Raw genomic sequence first — 26,259 nt, forward strand, 5'->3', positions numbered from 1 at the left:
CTTTCAATCTCATTAATAGAAAATTATGTTAAATTTCCATTTTATTTAACAATATTGGTCCATTTTCTAATTGTACGTCTAAAAATAAACAATAATGGTTTACTGCACAAAATAACACGAACTTTTTTTCTAATACCACATTTTAATCCCTCCCGCTTCCTTAAAGCAGTACCATTTTTAAAGAAATGTCTGGTTGTGTGATTTTCGAAATGGGGTAAGAGACTCCCAGTTTCTAGTAATAATCGTTAAGAAACTGCTACAAAAGTTGGCCGATTAGGTAACCTTCTTTGCGGAAAACGTTGACGGTACCTACATCTTCTTACCTCAGTTGAATTACGACGACTTTCTCCATAAATTAATAACATATGATATTCCTAAACTGTAAATGACATTGTAAGTTGTTCATTGAATATCTGCAGCCTCCTGAACTGTCATCCGCTCGGCAGTAGACCTATGGATAGGTAGTTTGAACGCAGCTGAGCTGTACGTCTGTGCAGAGTAAATCCTGCTGAACATTGCCACGCCTCTCACGCCAGAATATTAACAAATTTAAGCATTCATTATTATTTAATTTCACCCTTAGCTAACCTCTGTTCCTCTCTCAAAGTGAGAGTTCAAGTTTTACAACCATACAGAACAACCGGTAATATAACTGTTTTATAAATTCTAACTTTCAGGTTTTTTGATAACACATTTGATGACAAAAGCTTCTCAACTAAATAACAACAGAAATTTCTCATATTTATTCTGCGTTTAATTTTCTTCCGAGTGTCATCTATATTTGTTATTGCTGCTCCAAGATATCTCAATTTTTCCACCACTTCAAAGGATAAATTTCCAATTTTTACATTTCCATTTCGTACTACGTTCTGGTCACGAGACATAATCATACAGGATGTCCCATTTATTTTGTGCACCTATTATGACTTTTTTGTTTGCATAGGTATTGGAATTTTTGTTTTCGAGAGTTACGTTAGAACGAGGGGCTAACATGAGTGTGGAGATTTGGTGCATGCAACTACATTATGGCACTAGATACTCGTGACGTCATCAATTTTTCAAATAGCACTACATACTTTAATCATGTTACATTGATTACACACATTAAGACGAGTTCAAAAATGTATCACAATGTCACCTTTCCAATCAATAACAACAAAATGCAAAATGAATGTCATCACAATGTGTCATTTGTTGTGGTGTCCCATTTATCTTGTGCATTAACTTACACAAAACGAAAGACGACTGACGTCCGTATACGTCGTGTGTTGTGTGTTTGCTGTCTTAACATGTAAAGAAACAACAACAACTGTCGATGCCACAATCCACGTACAGTGGCCTGCACGTTCTCCGGACCTGTCGCCACTCGACTTCTTCCTGTGGGGAACTGTAAAGAACAGTGTGTACCAGAACAGTCTGGAAACACCAGACGATATGCAGCAACGCATTCGACAGGCTTGTGTGTCCATTCAGCCAGCAACATGCCGGGCAGTCATACGGTCTTTCGGAGAACGCCTTCGAATGTGCATTAATTTGAATGGTCATCATTTGGAACATCTTCTGTGACTCTCAAAGCATAACATTATCGCATCGGAAGTACGATTTTGTTTCGTTTTGTTGTTATTGATTAAGAAGGTGACATTGTGATATATTTTTGAACTCGTCTTAATGTATGCAATCAATGTAACATGATTAAAGTATTTAGTGCTATTTAAAAAAGTGATGACGCTACATTTATCTTGTACCATAGCTACATTATGGTACAAAATCTCCACACTCATGTTAGCCTCTCGTTCTAACAAAGCTCAAAAACAAAAATTCTAATACCTATCCAAACAAAAAATTATAAGAGGTGCACAAGATAAATGGGACATTCTGTATACTTTGTCTTTTTGGGATTTACTTCCAAACGTCTCTCTTTACTTGCTTCAAGTAAAATTCCAGTATTTTCGCCCAACCCTCAAGCTGGAGGACCATACCTTATAGGCTGTCCGCGACTGGTTATTCAATATATTCGCAGCTATCCTTCATATCTGAAGGCCGGCTCATCGAACGTGCCATGCAGTGGTGATAGAGACCCACAATACATAGTTACAAATTTGTATTTATGGAAAATAATTTTCTCGTCTATGATTACGATCAGAACAAAAGCGAGTAACGTCCTTGAAATTGGAAATGATAGCATTCTATGGATCAGATATGCAGTTGAGTTTTGAGTAGCTATTTTCTTAAAAAAAAAAGGCACATTTATCACATTATCGGAATTATATTTTATTTCATAACTACTGAAACGTTTTACTTTTTATTTTTATATTCGACGCTGTTTATGTTTCTAAATAGAATATGTTAATAAGACGAATTGATTCTATTTTGTAAATCATCTCGCTACGTCCTCAGCTCTTTACACGATTCCCTCCCGAAGTGGGATGCAAGAATACAAATCACCAGACCAATGAAAACGACTCAATCGTTACCGTTTCACAACATTTCGGTCGGTGGCTAGATTGACAAACTCACAATCTCGCAGCAGATGCAGAAACAGAAAACGAATTCGTTGGAAATGAAACTCTGCCGAACGTTAAGTGGATGTGTCACAACTTGGTTACAGCTCTGTTTTTTCGCTGTGGAGGCAGTGAAATGTGTTCCACTTTGCCTAACGGAGCGTTAATAAAACATTGAGCAGAGCCCCTATCTGCTTCAACCTCCACTGCCTCCGAAGTAAATCAACGTTTTCCTCGTGTGTACACGCACACAAGAAGACAGATTCAAAACATCGCTAGAGTATACATTGAGATCTCTACCGCCGCGCCACTTTCCCATTCCAATTAAAAATTCCCGAGTTTACTGACAAAAGAAAGTAAAACAATCTTGTTTACGACAGAAGGTTTTTTAAGAGCGTGGCGTATAGAAGAACTTAAAGTGACATCAGAATTTAATTTCTTCTTGAAAGGAGATAATTTTAATTTACAATGTTCATATAACTACAGTAGTTAAAATAATAATAATAATAATAATAATAATAATAATAATAATAATAATAATAATAATAATAATAATAATAATAGTGTTATCATTATTATTTTAAGATTTTAAATCTGGAATTTATAGCACGAATGGCCGTACAGGTTCGTGAGAAGGATCACATGTACATTTATAATATGTGCAGATATGATCACATATCACCGTCCTTCGCAAGTCTCTCGTGGCTCCGACTTAAATAACGTAGAACTTTACACTCTTTGTCTTTACTCTTTCGAATTCTGCACACTTCAACACCAAATTACCTTTCGTATCGTTTCTCTTACCTATACTCTAACCACGACGTAAATGCCAGATCACTTATCTGTGGCGCGTTAAGTATACCTCTTCATAGAACATCTCGTTATTCATCATCTTTTACAGTATCCACCTCGCGACAATGAAATTCCCTCTCACAAAGTATTAGGGGCTGCAAGACAAACACTTTTAAAAACAGCTTAAAAGATAACCTTTTTAGCATTTCACTCCAACGATACTGACTTAAACTATCACTGTCTACATTGTTACTCCTTCCTTTAGACATGCATCCTGATAGTGCTGTATTTTCAAAATTGCCTCATAATAATAATAATCTCTTTCTATTATCTAACATTATTTGAAATATATTAACATTCTATGTATTTTAGCTTAATTCTGCTACATAGTTTATATTTCAGTGTTTAATTAATGGTTCATAATATTTTGTTGTTTAATTCGTAAATAACTCTTGTATACATGTAGCTCTTATCTAAATCAAATTGTTGAATTCTTTGTAAGTTGATACATATGTATGTATACTTTTTGCTGGTTGAGTGGAAGAGAAGGCCTTACGGCCTTAACTCTGCCAGCTAAAATAAATCATTATTATTCTTAAGTATTATTATTATTATTATTATTATTATTATTATTATTATTATTATCCATCCAGTCACTAATAGTGGTTGTTTCGATTTTATCGATTTTTTATCCTTATGCATATAACAGGATAATATTAAAATTACTTCATTTTTATATTATTATTATTATTATTATTATTATTATTATTATTATTACTATTATTATTATTATGTTAGTAGTCAGCTATGTACGCAATGGAGGTCACTTGCCACATTTCCCCATTATCTCCTGGCTTAGTTGCTTCACGAGTGATGAATTATTGAAGTAACTTCTGAGGCTCCAATCAGCCTTCGGACTGCTGAAAACATACTTAAATATTAATGTGTACAACCTTCAACAATTTTTTATTTGTTCTGGAGGCATGTTCTCACACGGCGAGGAAGGGAGAAGGGGAAACTTGATGCCGGCACGTAGCCTATTCCTATCGAATAGCACCAAGGGGTCCGCCAGGCTTAACGTCCCCATCCGACGGACGAATCACTATCAACAGTGACATATGCCTTCTCTTCATATGCACTGCGGAGAGATTTAGGACTTAACCCAGGCATATTGGCGCACAATTTAGTGATTAGAAGTTGTGCACCGCCATATTCAGCCCAAATTGTAGGCGGGAAAGCAGAATCATCAGTAATGTAATTATCAAGGAGAAAATCACAGGACTTAGCAGTACGTTTGTCGTTCGGGAAAAGCTACCGCATATTTCGTCAGTAAAGAAATCATCTACATCTTAGTGTTTCAGAAGAGGAAGGCTGAAAATCAAATTGCAATAAAAATTCCCTCAAAGTGTCAAGTCAGTTTATTCGAAACTACAGTGTCGAGATAGGTTATTTATGGTTTGCAAATTAGACGAAATTGTTAATCTTTAAATTGACTTTATAAAATTATTAACAATAAGTTGGACTATTTTAGTTAATTTTATTATATAACATTATATGCACCTAAGCTTAATACAAAATTTCGGAATATATTTTACATACCAAGGGCAAATAAAAATTCCCCAGTTTTCCAAATGTTACAGTTATACAATAAATTACATCCTCATCCGAATGTTGATATTTTCAATATGAATTTCTCTAGATACAGAATTATTTGTTATTTATTTTACGACGCTGTATCAACATCTAGGTTATTTAGCGTCTGAATGATATGAAGGTGATTAAACCGGTGAAATGAGTCCTGGGTCCAGCACCGAAAGTTACCCAGCATTTGCTCGTATTGGATTGAGGGAAAACCCCGGAAAAAACCTGAACCAGGTAACTTGCTCCGACCGGGATTCGAACCCGGGCCACCTGGTTTCGCGGCCAAACGCGCTGACCGTTACTCCACAGGTGTGGACTATTTATTATCATATTTTACAGAATATTGTTGTTAGTTAATTTGAAGCTACTTTCACATCTTATTTCAATTTCTCCTTTTTTTTCTTTCTCTTATTTCTATTTTGTTTCAGTTTTTAATAAGTGTATGTTTCCTTTTCCTTGTTTGTTTTATAAATTAGTTTGTCAGTCTTGAACATTGTAATTGGGCTTTGCCTGTTATGTTCAATAACAAATAAATAAATAAGTAGATAGATAAATAAATAAATAAATAAATAAATAAATGAATAAAAATAAAATAAATAAATTATTCCTCATGGTAACGGGACCGAGTTAGGACACAGCGATCGATTCGGCTTCACACAAACCCAAGTGGTGCCCTATTCGAGTCGAAGGTGGCAGATGGAAGTAGAATTTTGCAGAATGTTTATGGAATGAGGAAGGAAAAATGAGAAACTCTTAGAAAAACACTCGCAACCTTTTCTTTGTCTACTATAAATACAACTTCGCCATTGCCGAAATTTGAACTCGACCACGGTCGTTGTAAGATAGCTCTGCCAACTGAGTTACAAAGACGGAGTTGGATAGGAGTGCGTCTTATATCTAATATGTGACCTCTTCTTGTTTTACGCGTTAATGAAATACCCAGGAGTTTCAGTAAGGGTACTTGTTAATCTCTAACGTTGGTTAAAGAATTCACAAAAAATTAGACATGCTGTTACAAAAGAGAACTGCTGGATAGAATTGTAGCATATTTGGAATCAGACTACACCTTTTACGTACCATGATGCTCCGCGAGACCAGGGAGTACAAAAAACAAAGGGAATTGCCGTCAGCAATTGCATGGCTTGTTTTATGTTAAGAAATGTTAATTAAACAATTATACACTGTTCATAGGTTATAATATGAACAAAAAATAAAATAATACATTTTTCATTAATTTTAACGCATGTACACGTGTTATAGTACTGTCTGAAAATAACAAAAATTTAATTAATAGCATGCATACAATTTTGCCGTAAACATAAATTAAAATTAATAGCTTTTTCTTCATTCTGTAATCTTCCGTGTAATGAACACCATTACCTGTATTTTATTTAGTCACAGTTGTCTGGAAAAAATATAGCGCGATCAAATTATCGCACACATCGGGCATTCTAATTATAAACAGTATGGAATTATATTAAGACACTGGAAAAGATTAAAAAAACGGGCTCTCAAGTGTTGTCGTAATAATTCACTATTAAAATGAGACACACTCACGGACAGGAGAACGCGAATTCGATTATGCGCAATGTTCAAAACATACAGAGGTGAGCCTGGAGAGAAATAAAAAATAGGTTGTAGCCGCCAAATTACTCTTCAAGGAACGACCACTCATATAAATTGAGGAAAAGAAGACAGAGGACGGACACTGAAAAGTTTTCTTTTCCCAATCGTACTATCAGGGACTGGAATGCTTTACCTGCAGACTTACTAAAGGCTTTACCAATAACCAAAACGTATTTAAAAATAGGCTTAAGGACTTTACACTATTTAAAGGGTGTAATTGATATTTTGTTACTGAAGTGTTGTATCAGTGAGGAAGTGTGTTGTGTCAGTGAAGTATGAAGTGTGTAGTGTCAGTGAAGTCTATTGTGTAAGTAAAGTGTGTTTGTGTCAGTGAAGTTCTATAGTACATAGGAGCTGTGCAAAGTATGTGAACAGTGAAATGGTTTTGAAGTGATAGTGAAATCAGGATAGAATCAGTGCAGTGAGTTGACAGCGAAATAAGTGTAAACCGAAAGGTACTTGTGCAGTTATGAACCTATCACATTCGTGGCTCTTAGTTCGAACTTAGGATTAAGCTACAAATTAGATTTACTTTAAATGTTATTTTAAGTGATCGTGCTTCATTTAATTTAGGATTCTCATTATTATTATTATTATTATTATTATTATTATTATTATTATTAAACATTATTATTAATTATTAATGTTTTTATTAGTTGTGTTTATTATTAATTGTCATCATTGAGTGTAATTAGTTACCACTACCACCGGGTATAGGCCTATACCCATTTGCAGTGTGAATACATACATACATACATACATACATACATACATACATACATACATACAATCATTTAACATAGTTCGGCAACCTGACACAAGATGGAATCGCAATGTTTCTCCAATCCAGTGGCTTGCCTACGTGCTTACTGATATCATGGACATGGAAGTAGGACTTTGTGTTTTGTTGTGAAGTGTTGGTTGTGAAATATACCATTTTCACTGGAACAGAGAATGTTTATTGTTTAAGAGTAGGTTCTAAGTCGCACATACTGTATGCACGTTGAACCATTTCGTTTACGTATCCGAAAGTGTCTATTCCTAATAACTCAAATATTACCAGAATGATAAGCCTCACTCGCGAAACAAGAAAGGTCTTCAATCGGTTATTTAACGACGCTGTATCAACTACTAGGTTATTTAGCGTTGATGGAATTGGTGATAGCGGAATGGTATTTGACGACGTGAGACCAAGAATTCGCAATGTATTTCCTGAAATTCTCATTAGTTGTAAAAATCTTGCAAGTAATCCTAACCAGATAATTAACCCAAGCGGGAATCGAATCCACGTCCAAGTGCAGCTCCGGATTAGTACATAAACACGCTACCGTTTGAGTTACGCTTTGGTCAAACACGTGAGTATTAAGGACAGTAAGATGAAGAAGAAGAGAAGGCCGTCCGTGTTGTCATAATCTTGACTAGAGTATTTCTCACACGATGGTGACGTGTGTCACCATAACGTTTCTCAAAATAATTCTTTCGGCGACTATCTGAACTCTCAAGGCTTGTGGCCCCAAAGATCACCGGACTTATCGCCTGAGGATTTCTTTTTTTATGGGGTATCTAAAATATATTATGAACTGAAATATATAAAGCACTTTGTAACAACTTAATCACAACTCTGCAAAGGAGATTGTCTTTATCAGTCGTACACTTCCGACCTAGCGAAAGGTCACATCTGTATTGATGCTAGAGGTGAATATTTATTGAAATTTGACCTTAGATTCACGTGATATTTTAAAGTTTTATCGCATGTTAATAGGAAATACCCCAGGCATTTTTATGCATATACAAATTGATCTTTAAGCAGTGAATCTGTTACAAGGCACTTGTGACTTTACATTCACATCCGATGGAACTGCACTTAAGATTTCATTCTTCGGTCAAGATTAAACTCACGAATTCTAAGTCTAGGGAAAACCACGGTAACCACTGGATCATTCATAGTGACCAAAAGGAAAAGGTCAAACGCTGGAAAGAGTAAAGTGGATAGAAAAATTGGACTAATCACTCTTTGTAAATATTTAAAACTGAAATCTTTCCGATTTTTGTGCATTATTTGTAACTGAAGAAGCTATGCAATCCAAGACAGGATGTGTTTTCATTCTCGTTTCACGCACTACACTTTTTATACTGAAAAGGGGTGAATATTTTTCTGTGATTCGTCGATTTTAAAGGATGAATTATGTGCCTCTTCATCAAAAATGCTTCCCATGGCTAGTCTAGGGAGGATATCTTTATCATATTCCCTATTTTGGAAACACGGGAACCGGCTCAGCTCAAGAAATTGAGTAGAGTTTCCAGTCATAAATAAATTCAGAACCATAAATGAACATGGGATGCCATCTGGGGAAGAGGAGACGGAGGATGAGGAGGAAGACTTGCGACTCCTGTAATAATTCATGATCTTGCTCGCGATATATCGACTAGAATCTCCTGTCCTCTTCCTTCCCAGCTCTTCTTTCCCTTTGTCGCTTTAAGTATTTTGAGTTAGTTCTGAAAAGGCGAATAAAACGCTTCACGTCTCATCAGATTAAATGTGAAATTGTCGACAGCAGAATTGCAGACAGGGAAATGCAGCAAGTTCATTCACTCTTCTGAGGAGGGTGGAAAGAAAATAATACTCTACGTCACTTTTGTGACATAATAAATATTCAACAAGGTAAGATGACACGTCGCATGTGAAATTTATCCTTACATAGGAGTGCACTACTCTCGACTCGTCTTCAGAGGTATGAACTTCACGTTTACAGTCGAGGTTCGCGGATTGAAACTCACCGATGGTGAGAGAATTTCCTTAGATGATAATATCCTTCTGAATCTAAAGAAATCTCGTGAAGTAACAGAAGATAGAATGCTACGTTGGTACAGATTCCTCAAACAATACAAATGGTAATGTTCACCACATATGGGAAATAAAGTACTCAGGGCGGACGAAAACCAGTAGTATTGGTGCCTTGTAGTTATTAGTTCATTCTACAAAGGCTAAGGTAAAATAATCTTGTCCTCCAGATTGAGGATTGATGCATCAGGCCAACTTCCTTTTCATTGAAAAAAAAAAAAATACAATGCTAACAGCCTAACTGAACATACGGAACGCAAACTTAAAAGATCAATCAAAATCTGCTGTCAAAATTATTACCGATGAATATCGACCTCCTTTCAGGGACTTATGAAGTACAGAGACATTATTATGACGTGAGGCGAGAAAACGGCGGGTTACTGGCGGCCCACTCCCTGCGCGGTCTGCGATGCACGGGCTGTTAGAGGTACTGCGTAGTAAAGGCTGCGTCAGAAAGAACGGATGGATTTCAAACTATCGATACGCAGCGAGGGGAGGGATAGAGTAAGGGGGACCACGACTGTTGGGTCAACGAGAGAATGCAGTTTCAGTTGAGAACATGGTGTTGGTCTGGTGTACAACGTGCTTTCATCGCAGAGACATTTTTGAAAAATGAAGAGTCTGTGATCGCCACTCAGGACTCATTTCGACATCGGACGTCACGCTAGGATTCCAACTCGGAATACAATTTTGCGGTGTGTCGCTTCATTTCGTATCACAGGTTCAACATTAAAGAAGAAATCACCTAGACGAACACGGAGCGCGTGTACACCTGCAAATGTGGAGACAGACAGTAGGTTGTCCGGCCACCTCAACGATCAGCCCTCAAACATGCTATTGCACTGAGATTGTCAGAGGTTACGGTAAGATCTCGCGCCCTGCGAGTTCTTTCTTTGGGACCATTTGAAGGCGTAAGTAACCACATACACTGGACGAACTGAAGACGGCGATTCGTGAAGAAATCGCGGCAATCCCACAAACTATGACTGTGAAAGTGACGGCGAACTTCAGAAAACGCCTCGATGCCTGTATCGAAAGCCAAGGACATCATATGGATGATGTTGTATACCATAAATAAACTTCATGTATTGGTGAATCTGTTGATGACAATAAATTTTTGATTTGATGAGTCCTTACAATTTTCTTGCCCTGTAAAATCCATCCGTTCTTTCTGACGCACTCTATATATCCATAGTCGCCATATGACATTCGCTGTAGTCACAAGTCGTGTTAAAAAGTCTGTATTTAGGTAAAACCCACCAACAAACTCTCATTGAGTGAACGCGTGTGTATGTACAATACGTCGATAAAAGGAGAAGGACGTAAATATTTCGAACACAATTTCAGAACTCTCGCTAAAAGATTTAAAGAAACAGACTCATTGAACAATCGAAAATCAAACAGAAAACGTAATGTTTTACAGAAGAAAAATTAGATTAGAAATCGAGGCTATCAATGATGCGAAACTTCAGAGTGTTTTCATTCGTTTATCAGAAAATGTCAGTTGTGTGTGGCGGCAAATGGAGGCCATTTTCAGCAACGATTGTGAGTATGGCAGTCCAAATTATTGATAATTTATTGTTAGTACTGTTATGTATTGCTGAAGTGCCGGAGAAATGGTTACGCGCTCACCGGAAGCAGTTAACAGTGGGCCCCGAGTCACCCGCCGTTTTCTCGCCTAATAATGTCTCCGTATCTGTGCGACAAAACTTTTTTCTAAGACTATAACGAAATACGTATTGGGCCGCTTGAATATTCTAAGTCCCAGATATAAGACGCTGCCCATGCTTAGAGATCTAAAGCTGAGATATACATGATATCACTGACGGAGTTATTGAAATTCGTTCTGTTTCGAGTGTTGTGACCCGTTATGAAACGCACTTGAAAAGATCCGAAGAAAATGGATTTGCAATCAATAATAAATGGAGATATACTAATATTGCAGTAAAACCGAAATTTGGACCTTCCTGAGGATACTGACATAATGAGCTCCAAATTTTATTTTCGTATCTGTACATATCAGACAGAACCTCAATCAGAGGTCCACGACAGATTAATAAATAAAAATATGTGGCCATCACTATTCCTTAATGAAACTCCCACGTACTATTCTTTAACTTTGGGGAACTATTAAAGACAAAATATACAGGATAAATCCAATACTCTGGAACAGCTGCAGAAAACACACGTCAAGAAATTCCTTACAATCTTTCCTTCACAGTATTTACACAAGGGACGATTCGACCTGACGATTGTGAGTTTTTTTCCCTTGTTAGTGCAGTAGCTTATTTCTTATTTCTTACTTCCTTACTGGCTTTTAAGGAACCCGGAGGTTCATTGTCGCCCTCACATAACCCCGCCATTAGTCCCTATCCTAAGCAAGATTAATCCAGTCTCTATCACCATACCCCATCTCCCTCAAAGCCATTTTAATATTATCTTTCCATCTACGTCTCGGCCTTCCCAAAGGTCTTTTTTCCTCCGGCCTCCCAACCAACACTCTATATGTATTTCTGGATTCGCCCATACGTGCTACATGCCCTCACCATCTCAAACGTCTGGATTTAATGTTCCTAATTATGTCAGGTGAAGAATACAATGCGTGCAGTTCTGTGTTGTGTAACTTTCTCCATTCTCCTGTAACGTCATCCCTCTTAGCCCCAAATATTTTCCTTAGCACCTTATTCTCAAACACCCTTAACCTATGTTCCTCTCTCAAAGTGAGAGTCCAAGTTTCACAACCATAAAGAACAACCGGTAATATAACTGTTTTATATATTCTAACTTTCAGATTTCTTGACAGCAGACTGGATGATAAAAGCTTCTCAACCGAATAATAACAGGAATTTCCCATATTTATTCTGTGTTTAATTTTCTCCCGAGTATCATGTATATTTGTTACTGTTGCTCCCAGGTATTTGAATTTTTCCACCTCTTCAAAAAATAAATTTCCAATTCTTATATTTGTATTTCGTACAATATTCTCGTCACGAGACATACATTGTCTTTTCAGGATTTACATGCAAACCTAAATTTTTATTTGCTTCAAGTAAAATTCCCGTGTTTTCCCTAATCGTTTTTGGATTTTCTCCTAACATATTCACGTCGTCCGCATAGACAAGCAGCTGATGTAACCCGTTCAATTCCAAACCCTCTCTGTTATCCTGGACTTTCCCAATGGCATAGGCCCTACTCTAGAGCAAAGTTAAAAAGTAAAGGTGATAGTGCATCTCCTTGCTTTAGCCCACAGTGAATTGGAAACGCATCTGACAGAAATTGACCTATTCGGGCTCAGCTGTACGTTTCACTGAGACACATTTTAATTAATCGAACTAGTTTCTTGGGAATACCAAATTCAATAAGAATATCATATAAAATTTATCTCTTTACCGAGTCATATGCCTTTTTGAAATCTATGAATAACTGATGCACTGTACCCTTATACTCCCATTTTTTCTCCAGTATTTGTCGACTAAAAATATCTGATCAATAGTTGATCTATTACTCCTAAAACCACACTGATGAACCCCAATAATTTCATCTACATATGGAGTTAATCTTCTCAAAAGAATATTGGACAACATTTTGTACGACGTCAACAATAGTGATATTCCTCGAAAGTTACTACAGTTAGTCTTGCCCCCCTTCTGAAACACTGGGATTCGTTCCACCACAGGTAGTTTGTGTTTGACTGCTTGGTCGAAATACTGAGTCTATTTTAGTCAATTTCGAATCATATTTTTCAAGTTTTTTTTTCCTTTTGCGTTTTTCTGCACCACTTAAATGTTCATAATTACTTTGAAAAGGTTTCATTGTCACAAAACACGAGAAAAATGATGAATTAAATCTATAAAACAAGCAGACGTATTGCTATACAAAACTTCTTTATTTCAATGTGCGTTTACTGTTTATATGCTGCGACTACGGTTGGCAACCTGATGACATGAAAATACATCATGAGAAATAATGTCTCCATCCATAAAAATCACTCTGTCGCATTTTCAACGTTGGCGTCACTACAGTATGGTTGTGGGCGATTCTATTGAGGCAATCGACGGGGGTGTATGATGCGAAGTACTGCTAGCTGGATCATTATAATCCAAGTAAGACTCAAGCCATAATTATTGGACATAAGCGTTTAGTTAACTCCCTTAATAACAGTAATCTTTCAGTTGTTACCCTTAACAACACGCTAATCCCTTATTCACCTGTCGTAAAAAATCTTGGCTTCTTTTTTGATAATAATCTAAGTTGGAATTTTCAAGTTAAAGAAACGATAAAAAAATCTGTTCCTCCATTCACTCTTTGAGTCGCTTGAGAAACTTCTTGCCCCAGCAACTAAAACTTACCCTAGTACAAACCCTAGTAATGCCGCACTTCGATTATTGTGACGTTTTGTTAAGTGACCTAAGTTCTGAACTGTCAGTCAAGTTACAGCGAGCTCAGAATATGTGCGTCAGATACGTGTGCAACATCCGACGATATGATCACATATCACCGTCCTTCGCAAGTCTCTCGTGGCTCCGACTTAAAGAACGCAGAACTTTACACTCTTTGTCTTTATTCTTTCGAATTCTGCACACCTCAACACCAAATTACCTTTCGTCTCGTTTCTCTTATCTATACTCTAACCACGACGTAAATACCAGATCACTTATCTGTGGCACGCTAAATATACCTCTTCCTAGAACATCTTGTTATTCCTCGTCTTTTACAATATCCACCTCGCGTCAATGGAATTTCTTGTCACAAAGTATTAGGGGCTGCAAGACAACAAACACCTTTAAGAACAGCTTAAAAGATAACCTTATTAGCATTTCACTCCAATCATACTGATTTAAACTATCACTGACTACACTGTTACTTTTTTCTTTAGACATCACCCTGATAGTGCTGTATTTTCAAAATTGTCTCATAATAATCTCTTTCTATTATCTAAAATCACTTGAAATATATTAACATTCTATGTATTTTAGTTTAATTCTGCTACACAGTTTATTTCAGTGTTTAATTAATAGTTCATAGTATTTTGTTGTTTAATTCGTAAGTAACTCTTGTATACATGTAACTCTCATCTAAATCAAATTGTTGAATTCTTTGTAAGTTCATGCATATGTATATACACTTTTTGCTGGTTGAGTGGAAGAGAAGAGTGGATCGGCCTTAACTCTGCCAGCTAAAATAAATCATTATTATTATATATGTGCATCCTAGGGTCCAGTGATGGCGGTCGTTACCACAGATTTCCATATGCCAGAGAGTAAAAGTAAAAAGAGTGGCTATGTGTTATGGAAAATACATATTGTGGGCCTTGAATTGCGATTCGAACTCATTTCCAAATAAGTTATGCGCCAGTAACTACTGAACGTTTTCGGGCCCTCCTGGCCACGAGGTCTGCAGGGGTGTAAGTTACGCCACTGATTCAACTTGAATAAAAAGCAAACTTAGTTTCGAAGGTTATTTCTTGCAACAAGATTCCCGATGTTTTCGTAATCGATTATCTATAAATCACATGAATGATTTAAGAAAAGGTTTTCGCAATATGGCTTTATGCCCTTGGGTATTGGAGCCAAGATTGTATGTCGAAGACCGTGAGATAATATTGTAGAATTTCATAAAAGGAACTGAGAATGATATAGCAAGGCTAGCAAGGGAGGTCGCAAACGGGAAACGCGATATTATTAAGGAAATACTACGACGCGAAAGTTTCGGATAGATTTCACAATAACTACTGTATAAATATAGACGGTTGCACGTTGAAAATTGATTCATCTCTATTGAACTTTATTTATGAGAGCAGAGTAATCTACAAAAGTCTACAAACACTGACAACGGAAGATTCTAAGATAATCTGGTCGTAACCCTCTTAAAAGTCACACACAGTTAGGTACTATAAAATATAGTACTACCCATACAACTGTAAGGCGCGAAAACAATTTCAGAAAATACAGTAAAATAAGTATTTTGGTGTTCTTTTTGATAGGCTATTGGAACATCTGCTTAACACCGTATTATTCATCACTAGGGCTAGGATTTTGATGAAAGTGTATCTTTTTTCTAGTAAGCCAGAAACATAGTCGCTTTAGTATTTAAATGTTATGTAATAAACGGAGTGTTTTAATACGTATTTGTTAGGGATTTTTTTTGCATTTTTTGCCTGTTTCAACTCATAAGAGCATCTTTTGTGTTATTCGGACATTTTTTTAGGCATTTTCACTTAATTTTGGTCACAAATCCCCATTATTAATATAAAATAATATTTATTTCCTGTGATATTTTGTCTACATATTTTGTCCATTAATACCCTATATTTTTTTACTTGGTTATTTAACGACGCTGTGCCAACTACGAGGTTACTTAGCGCCGATGGAGTTGGTGAGAGTGATATGATATTTGGCGAGATGAGGCCAAGGATTCGCCATAGATTACCTGACATTTGCGTTGCGATTGGGAAAAACCTCTAAAAAATCCAACCAGATAATCAGCCCAAGCAGGAATCGAACCCGCGCCCGAGCGCAACTCCGGATCGGCGGACAAGCGCCTTAACCGACCAAGCTACGCCGGTGGCTAATATCCATTATTTTATATAATATTTTAATCGTTTTTCTACACAAATACTGCCCTTTTAACGTAGTACACCCCATGTAATGGATCAGTCCAACCATCCCTTCAATATAGACTCCTCTATACTTGCTAATTCCGTGTAAGAGTGGCCTTGTGATGGGCTACATGTAAACTACATCAGGTAAAATAATTAATTAAAGTGTACCACCTAGAAAAAATTATGTAAAATTAAATAAACTTAAATGTTGGTACTAGAATTTAATTTAATTACTAGTCTAAATATTAAGTAGCACAAAACTCCTTCTCCTACTAAGCCAATTTTAGAATGTAAGATAAACTTTTAGGGCATTTTAAGGGCATTTTTGAAAGATTTTAGGTCATAAATGCATTGTTTTTAGGACATTCTTTTATGATTTATAGGTCATCAAAATCCTAGCCCTATTCATCACCTACGCCTGTAGACAAAATATACATCATATTGAATTTGTATTGCTAGTCGGGATACGTAATTCCTCGTATATATTTGTCTTTGATAGTCACTTTAACACTTTTAGCCTATAAAATATGAAATAGACAGCATAAAACAATAATTGAGCCGTTCAGAGAAAAAGTGGTGTAAGTCAAAATTGGGTAATGAGGTTTAAAGTAAAAATTCTATAAAATACAGCGCAAAGTATGTCCTTCGTGCAATCCACTGGCTACTAATAGTTTAAATAAACTGAATATTAATCGCTACTTTGCGCTGTATTTTACAGAATGTTTATTTTAAACATCATTACCCATTTTTTACTTACACCACTTCTGCTCTGAACGGCTCAATTGTTAGGCTATTAGTAGAGCCCTACGTTTGGTTACCTAAAGCCTCCAAGCGACCCGCAACAGTGTAAGTATATATGGAGTATAGATTGGCGTCACTCGATCCCACTACACACTTTAGGTCTGCTGTTCAGCGAACATGCGAAAACAAAACAAAGCTGGGCGCTTTGAAATCGGTGCCCTAATAGGAGAATTTGATAGCAAGCACTTCATTAGGAAAGAAGAACACGTATTTTATCAGGAATAAGGAGATTTTTTTTTTTCATTTGAAACACTTAAAATGTTTAGTCACTCCCCGTAATGTGTAGAGACTCGTAAAGGACGCACTCATATTTTTTTATTTTATTTTAAGTTTGTGCTGACATTTACGTTTTTCATTTGTTAATTTCAACCTTTAATGAAATCAAATATTTTCTTAATGCGTTTTACTTACTGTAAAAATCAAGGGCAGCATGTAGCCATGGCGACTAGAAATTATTATGTGGTACCTAAATTTATTGTTTATTGAGTTCAAAATGTTTTAATACTTCGATTTCGTTTGTGTCACCACGAATAATACATAATGTTAACAAAACCGGTTGTAGGAAGAAATTCGAATATACTTCTTAGATTAATATGGTTATATTTGTTGCCCATCTGAATATATTGTCGCTACATAGGTTGAGCGGAGGACACGGAGCGTTTATGAGAGAGTTTGTTTGTATTGCATAGATATTTAATATTATTTAATATATCTTCATAAATCTATCATCTTAGTTCGAATGGCAAAATGTGGTGGCTCCCGAAAATAAAGGGCATGGCTCCTGAAAATTTTTAGCTCCCTCTAACTGTGGTAAAGAAAAAATTATATTTTTATTGCATATAAGCTGCATTATTATTGTTATTAAATCCAAGTGGTATTTTGTACATGAGTACTATTTCTGTTGTACACCGAGTCATAGACACAGGTACACAAATAGATGTAAACACACTGACCAACTAACCAGTATTACTTACTTACTGGCTTTTAAGGAACCCGGAGGTTCATTGCCGCCCTCACATAAGCCCTCCATTGATCCCTATCCTGAGCAAGATTAAACCAGTCTCTACCATCATATCCCACCTCCCTCAAATCCCTTTTAATATTATCTTCCCATCTACGTCTCGGCCTCCCAAAAGATCTTTTTCCCGCCGGCCTCCCAACTAACACTCTATATGCATTTCTGGATTTGCCCATACGTGTTACATGCCCTGCCCATCTCAAACGTCTGGATTTTATGTTCCTAATTAGGCCTATGTCAGGTGAAGAATACAATGCGTGCAGCTCTGCGTTGTGTAACTTTCTCCATTCTCCTGTAACTTCATCCCTCTTAGCCCCAAATATTTTCCTAAGAACCTTATTCTCAAACACCCTTAATCTCTGTTCCTCTCTCAAAGTGAGAGTCCAAGTTTCACAACCATACAGAACAACCGGTAATATAACTGTTTTATAAATTCTACTAACCATTATTATCATTATTGTTATTATTATTACTATTATTATTATTGTTATTATTGTTATTATTATTATATTATACTATTCTTCTTCTCATTATTATTATTGTTATTATTATTATTGTTATTATTATTATATTATACTATTCTTCTTCTCATCATTATTATTATTATTATTATTATTATTATTATTATTATTATTATTATTATTATTATGGTATCAGCTGGAATAAAATGGCTTGAATAAAGCTGTATATACAAGCGCAAGTCTATTTCATCTAGTTCTTCAAGAGGATCTCTACAATTTATATCAAGAAAAGTACAAGCGTAATGTCACCCATTTCTATCACTGTGCAATCTTATTTGGGTATTTCTCTGAGCCAAATTTGTGTACTCACCTCCGAAGTAGGCAAGCATGGCGGTTAGTGCGACGGAGAGCAGGATGAGTGCGATGCTGCAGCACTTCCAGGAGCAGCGATGCTGGCAGCGCTTGTCGATGTGGAACCGCGAAGGCGAGTAGGGGGAGTAGGGGGACGGCGTAGGCCGCAGTGGGAACACGGGCATCGCGATCGGGTTGGCGGGTGCCACCGACAGTTGCGGTGGAGACGCCATCAGCTGCGGCGCCAGCCTGGAACGAAACAACATGTGCGTCAGTTGCCAGACTTACCACACAACTAAGAACACTGACCAGATAACCATCATTATTATTATGGACTAAACTGGCTTGAATAAAACTGTATGTACAGGGACATCATTTTATTTTTACTTCAATTTTTACTGTACCTGAATTTTTGAATGTACTTCACTCCCACTCCTTCTACTAATGAAATTCAACCGTTCTCCACACAGAACTAAGACAGCATTTACAGTCATAGTAGCCTTACGGTCATAGTAAACAGTGCGTTCCACAAATATGTTCGCGTTTTCCAGTGACGAAAGAGCTTTCAATATTGAATCATTTTCTCACAGGCACTGTCGTCCATTTGCCTACGTCGTATCCCGGTTTCCCCCACCAGCTTCTATTCGCCTCTCTGTAAAGGCTAGTGGCTAGGTTGTCTTAGCTCTTTTCTGAGAACATTAATTTCTATTAGGAATTGGACGTCTGCATAATATTATACAACTGTTTAAAATAACGTAAATTAAAAGGGCCTCGTTAAGTAATTAACTGTGACGTGATTTCCTCCCTGTCTACGACCCTACGACATAACCACTTGGACGGACAGTAGATAGCATGTCTGAGTAATTTTATCTTTCCGGATCAGGTAGAACTGAAGATTGAATTTACAGTACGTAAGGTACTCTTTAATAGAGTAGGTATAGAATTATTTCAACATGAGTTACTAGTACGAAGGACGAAACTGGTAATTGGAATTAGGTACAATGGTATATGGTGCGATAATATACACGAAAGAACTGTAGCCTGTATCGAAATGAACGGCCACCATTTTCAAAAATGTATTTAAATATCCATATTATGATTATTTTTCAATTTAACTTCATTCTCTATATTGTACGCTAATGTGCTGTAGACAGTATAATATACACTGCATAATGAATACGCTCACATGGATAGCTCAGTTCGTGAGTAAACACACTCATTGTTAATACTGTACTGTATTTTGATTAAACAAAAACCTATGAAAATGATCAAACTCAAAAGCGTGATATTTCCTAGTTTACGTAAATGGATGAACTACTTTTCTTCCCTCCTATACTTAGTAAAGTGTTTTGTTTGTACATTACGCCAGTATCATCGAACTCCAGTCGAGGAAGGGAGTAGCAAACGGCGTTGATCCAGAGGTATAGGCAAGTTAATATTATAAATGTTAGTAAAAATAAAATGATGTCCCTGTATAAATCGCCACGGTAGCTTACTTTTAGCGCCCAGGTTAAAATCCTGAGTAATCCACTCTGAATATATAACTTATGTTGGGCAATCCCGTGGTCCAGAAATTAGTTATTTTCCACCCCAATAATTATTTAATCATCATCATCCATTAGAATTTTAATGTTGACCTATCCCTTGTGGTGCACTCTGTGCATTCTCTGACGAACTAACAAGGGAAGGGTTTCGGCTCGAACAGGAATTTCGTATCCACAATTTTTATACAGGCCCATCTTCACATCTCTGTAAAGCTCCCAAAAGCATTCGTTTGTGTAATGTGTGGTTTGTCTGTTAGAGCACTGTACAAGTTGAGGGGTGGGGAGAGCACTGCACAAGTTAAGGAGATGGGACACCTTACCCATAAGCCTTGCCTAGCCTAGAAGCTAGTGCGAGCGGTAAAATGTGTAAAGCCCATTTAAGAACCGTTCTGTCTGAAAATATTGCAGCTAATCAAAAGTGTACATTGTTGTGTGAGTCATTGAATGCGCACAAGGACGCAATCTTAATAAATGAATCATTCCAACGCTAGGACATGCAATGTATGATCAATCCACCTAAAAAACTAAATATATCCAGCCTCTGAATATCTATTTCCTTAGACAATACAAAACATATGCTCGGAGGATAACAGATTACACAAGGACTCTTGCTCAGAATCCGGAACTTAACTTGGGAAATCGAGTGTTTATAATGAAAATGCACTCTGTTGTTCATAACCAGTTGTCTGCTCCAGTACATTGCCCTATGCTTCAGTATTCTTGGCAGTCAGCCGGTTACGTGAATCGTGAACAAGTCTCGGACTTCACAATATAATTCAAGTGGCATTTGATTTTTCAGCACTGGAGTGTGGTTCAGAAGATTGTTCAGGTGCTACTTCTGTGTGTTGTGCTTATTGCTCTGCTCCATGCTGTTTCATGCATTTTGTAGAGAATCCTTATGTAGGCTACATTTTTAAACAAGTGTATTGACCAATACCAACCAAACGGAGAGTTACACAAATGAATGCTTTTACGGTCTTCACCATTGTAAGGTAAGCGCCTGTACAAATTTTTAACCAAAAATTCCTGTTCGAGCCGAAACCCTTCCCTCGTAACTGTTCTAAGCTTCTCGGTACTGTTATTGCAAGTTATTTTGAACCTTACATCCCCTAAGTCTGTGTTTCGAACTGCTCGGTACGGCATGTACTCATCAACGTAACGGCACGGCAAGGATGCCCCTCACTCGGGTAACGTGACTCTTTTCAGAAAACGTTGGCTCTTTCACTTTACGCCTATCTACTGTAAAAGACCTTGGTTCAATATAGTACAGACATCATCTCACGACATTCCGGTTTTGAGAGGAGAACATGGTTTCGTAGCAGGTTTTAATTAACTTATAATGAGTAAGTATTTAAATATAATCGTGTACACTCCTCCTCTCTCATCCGGGCTGGAGACAGGCAATGGCGGAGTTACTACAGCTATTTCTATAAATTATATAGGCCTACATGACTTACACCTACAGCTGATATGTACATATTCTTATAACAATATTTTACAGGCTTATTAATTGAATTTACATTAATTTACAATTATACACAATCCATATCCCTATCATTGCTGCCATCATCGTCATCGTCTTCATCGCTTGGTACAAAATTAATTATTATTTCGTCAATGGCATCATCCATTCGGAATTATCTTCTTAATCGTAGGTACTACTTCCTGAACAAATAGAATTCCTCGATTGTATCCCGAATGACATGTTGATCGAAGTCGTTTACTTCAACCTTACACAAGTCCTAATTCTGGAATGAAATAATTTGTTTTGTAGAATTATAAAAAAATAATAACTTACAACAATAATTTATTATATCGTTCACAGTACATACACTTTTGCAATAATTTCTAAATATTACATACCTATTCTTTCCCGGAGTAGTGTGAGGTTCATTCGGTTGTAATTCAATATTAATCTTAATTCTCTTCACGGAACTAATTCTTTGCCAGAGTATTTAGCCGCTCTCTCATATTCCTTATCAAGAGGTTCCAGCAAACATTTGTTTAATTTTTCCTCCTCGCAACTCTTAATTATTATATTTGCGATAATTTCTTTTTCTCCGCTGTGGATAACTGCATTACTCTTTCTCCGCGGTGGTGTGATTTCACCATAATTACTATCCTGTGGTTGCTGCTCCATGTTAACACTATTGGTATGAAGCGAAGGAAATAGTTCTATGTTTCTTGACAAGAGATTATGATGCGGAGCATGCGCAAACAACTCAGTTTGCTTCACCCACGTTACGCGCTTCCTGCCCTCTGCCCCTCTTACCCCGTTCAGGAAGTTCAAGATAACTTGCAATAACAGTACTATACTTCGTTCCATAATGCCTGACAGGTGACGTAAGCATTGCCGGCAGACGAAAGAGGAAGGATAATTGCTATTCAAGCAATGACAACGGTCACATGCTGGCCTTGTCTTGAAGTTGGGTGAATGTAGAAGGCTTCAGACCGAACAACTTCAAGATAAGTCTTGGAATGTGACCTTTGTCATTGGTTGAATAGCAATTAGCCCTATCCTTCCCCCTTTGTCTGTCGGCAATGTATACATCGCCTGTCAGACATTATGGAGCCCAGTATAGTGACCGCTAAAACCAGTTTTGTAGAATCTGAAACCATAACACCTCTGTAATTTATCTTATTGCATAATTAATATTTTACATATTGTTACAGAACTACTAAAAAACATGAAAACTTTTTGCTCGTACGTATGTATACAGGGTATTTAAAAATTCGAATATTTTTAGAGGAGGTAGCATTGGTCGAAATTAGAAAAAAGTTCCTATTAACATGTGTCCGGAAACAAATATCTGTTGAGATATGGGTCACGTTGTATTGTGGCTTACGATACCCATCTGACTGTTACGTAGACACTACAGAAGGTGCTCTATGTAGTTACCACGCATTATTACACATGTTCTTCTCAGTGCATTGGGTACACGCTCCTGTAACGTTTGTACATTGTCAGTGGAAGTCTTTAAAATGTCCTCATAGCCAAAATTCAAAGGATCTAGGTCAGGTGATCAGCGAGGCCATGCTGCTGACCTCCTCTACCAATCCATCGCTCATTAAATCTCTGGGTTAGGTATTGTTGCGCAAGGCGTAGAAAACGGGGTGGTGTCCCATCGTGCATAAGCAGAAAGACAGCCTACACCACTGAATACTGTACGTACTTACACAATTAAAATGATAGACTCCATAGTATCCTGAATCTTTGTTTACTACTACATTCTCTGTTTACTTCTGTTGAGGGACGCTATCCACTCTGAAAATATGCAGCATGTTTTGTGTTTTTAAACGAATGACGACCACAGGTCACAATACAGCATGGCCCACATCTCAACAGATATTTGTTTCAGGACACATGTTTCTAGAACTTTTTTTCTAGTTTCGGCCTATGCTACTTACTGTAAAAATATGGGATATTTTTAAACAACCTGTATATGTAATGTATATGGGTTTATGTGAATTTTTCATAATTTTTTTCGTCATCGTTACAATTGGTCACAGTCAATTCATAACAGATTCATATTCGCCACAGGTGTATATTTGTCACAGGTGATTTATTGGTAATAATTTAAGTAGGTCACAGGTGATTCATTGGTCACAATTTGAAATGGTGAAATTTAATTCCTATTTAATTAATTAACAATGTTTTAGTTAGTCACAGTAAATTTCCTGTTACTTTACTGTAAGTTTCCTGCTATATTATGGCCCAATACCCGAAGATAGTCTAAAATGTTTCCTTCTTCCTTTTATTGTTCGTAATTTAAAACGAAGCGAGAATTCCTGCTCTTTCTTTCCACGAGTACTATAATATAAAAGAGGACTGCTGATTTCGAATTTTCACGTATATTGTCTATACACTGTGTTTGTAACGAATGCTTAGTCCAGATTTGAAAGGCTACGGTCTGAAAAACATGTATACTAATTATACATTAATTATTATCTTTTACATTATAACTCCTTAACTATCTATTTTTATTTTCATGATCAACGTTTACCGTTTCTAAATGAAAAATAAATTCATTTCATTTAGTGTTCTGCCCAAAGGCAGGTCTTTCACTGCAAACCCAGCTTTCTCAAATCTTTCCTATTTTCTGTCTTCATCTTTGTGTCCTCACATGATCCATATATCTTAATGTCGTCTATCATCTGACTTCTTCTTCTGTCCCGAACTCTTCTGCCGTTCACTATTCCTTTCAGGCACCCTTCAGAAGGCAGTTTCTTCTCAGCCAGTAACCCAGCCAATTCTTTTTCCTCTATCCGATCAGTTTTAACATCATTCTTTCTTCGCCCATTCTTTACAATACAACTTCATTTCATATTCTCTCTGCCCACTTCACATGTTCCATTCTTCTCCATATCCACATTTCAAATGCTTCTATTCGCTTCTCTTCACTTCGTCGTAATATCCATGTTTCTGCCCCATACAATGCTACACTCCATATAAAGTATGTTATTAAAACGTTTCTGTTTTATTTTGTAAAACATCTTGCTACCCTCCTCAGATCTTTCTACGACCCCGCAAGAGGTCAAAACCCCTACTTTGGGAACCACTGCTTATGGTATATGGTGAAATTCGGACGAATTCGCTATAACTGTTATACTAATTTTAATTGTGTGACGAATCGTAATTGTTACGAATTGTAATTATGTGACGAATCGTGATTGTTACGAATTGCAATTGTGTGCCGAATCGTAATTGTTACGAATTGCAATTGTGTGACGAATCGTAATTGTTACGAATTGTAATTACGTGACGAATCGTAATTGTTACGAATTGTAATTGTGTGACGAATCGTAATTGTTACGAATTGTAATTCTGTGACGAATCGTAATTGTTACGAATTGCAATTGTGTGACGAATCGTAATTGTTACGAATTGTAGATAGATAGATAGATAGATAGATAGATAGATAGATAGATAGATAGATAGATAGATAGATAGATAGATAGATAGATAGATAGATAGATAGATAGATAGATAGCTAGATAGATAGATAGATAGATAGATAGATAGATAGATAGATAGATAGATAGATAGATAGATAGATAGATAGATAGATAGATAGATAGATAGATAGATAGATAGATAGATAGATAGATAGATAGATAAGTGCATTTACTGATGCATGATAAATTATACAAACTCATGTACACAAGATCCTTCGCACGAGCCCATACGGCCATTCGTGCTGTAACTATGCACAGTTTGAATCTTCAAAGAAAACAAAAATAACACTACTAATAATAAAATAGTAAAACAACAGTTATTATTATTAGCCTACTACCGTTATCATTAATTATCACAATTACAACTAATCTAACTTCAAACCAAATTTCACAAAAATAATAAAGAAATAAAATAAATGTAAGAAATGAAAAGAGAGAGAGAGAGAGAAAAAAAAACACACAGTGAAACATATATGTGTGTGTATATATATATATATATATATATATATATATATATAAACAATTCAATTCCTTATTGAGACTGCACGAAATAATCCAACTAATAAATATAAAGATAATACATAAAAAAAACATACACACGCGATAAAATACAAATAGAAAAAGAAAAAAAAAAGACACAATAAATACAAAAATAACATTATCCACAAATTACTTCATCATTCCAATGTGACGAATCGTGATTGTTACGAATTGCAATTGTGTGACGAATCGTAATTGTTACGAATTGTAATTATGTGACGAATCGTAATTGTTACGAATTTGCAATTGTGTGATGAATCTTAATTGTTACGAATCGTAATTGTGTGACGAATCGTAATTGTTACGAATTGCAATTGTGTGACGAATCGTATCGTTACGAATTGTAATTATGTGACGAATCATAATTGTTACGAATTGCAATTTTGTGACGAATCGTAATTGTTACGAACTGTAATTATGTAACGAATCGTAATTGTTACGAATTGCAATTGTGTGACGAATCGTAATTGTTACGAATTGCAATTTTATTGTGTGATTAATTGTAACTGTGACAAATAATTTGTGATGAGTTCCCCGGATCGTATGTATGTATGTATGTATGTATGTATGTATGTATGTATGTAT

At 36.4% G+C, this 26,259-nt stretch overlaps 1 protein-coding gene across 4 annotated transcripts in view; it reads right to left on the reverse strand.

Annotated features, from left to right (window-relative positions):
• Ten-a (tenascin accessory) overlaps positions 1-26,259 on the reverse strand; it is a 386,430-nt gene that overhangs the window by 203,570 nt on the left and 156,601 nt on the right. For all 4 annotated transcript variants that reach the window (XM_069839392.1, XM_069839393.1, XM_069839390.1 and 1 more), the window contains exon 2: positions 18,654-18,883. In XM_069839392.1, the coding sequence (XP_069695493.1) occupies positions 18,654-18,867 (214 nt within the window). In that variant the 5' untranslated portion in view covers positions 18,868-18,883. The remainder of the gene's footprint in view (positions 1-18,653; positions 18,884-26,259) is intronic.

Source organism: Periplaneta americana, chromosome 11 (genome assembly GCF_040183065.1).
Source record: "Periplaneta americana isolate PAMFEO1 chromosome 11, P.americana_PAMFEO1_priV1, whole genome shotgun sequence".
NCBI lineage: Eukaryota > Metazoa > Arthropoda > Insecta > Blattodea > Blattidae > Periplaneta > Periplaneta americana.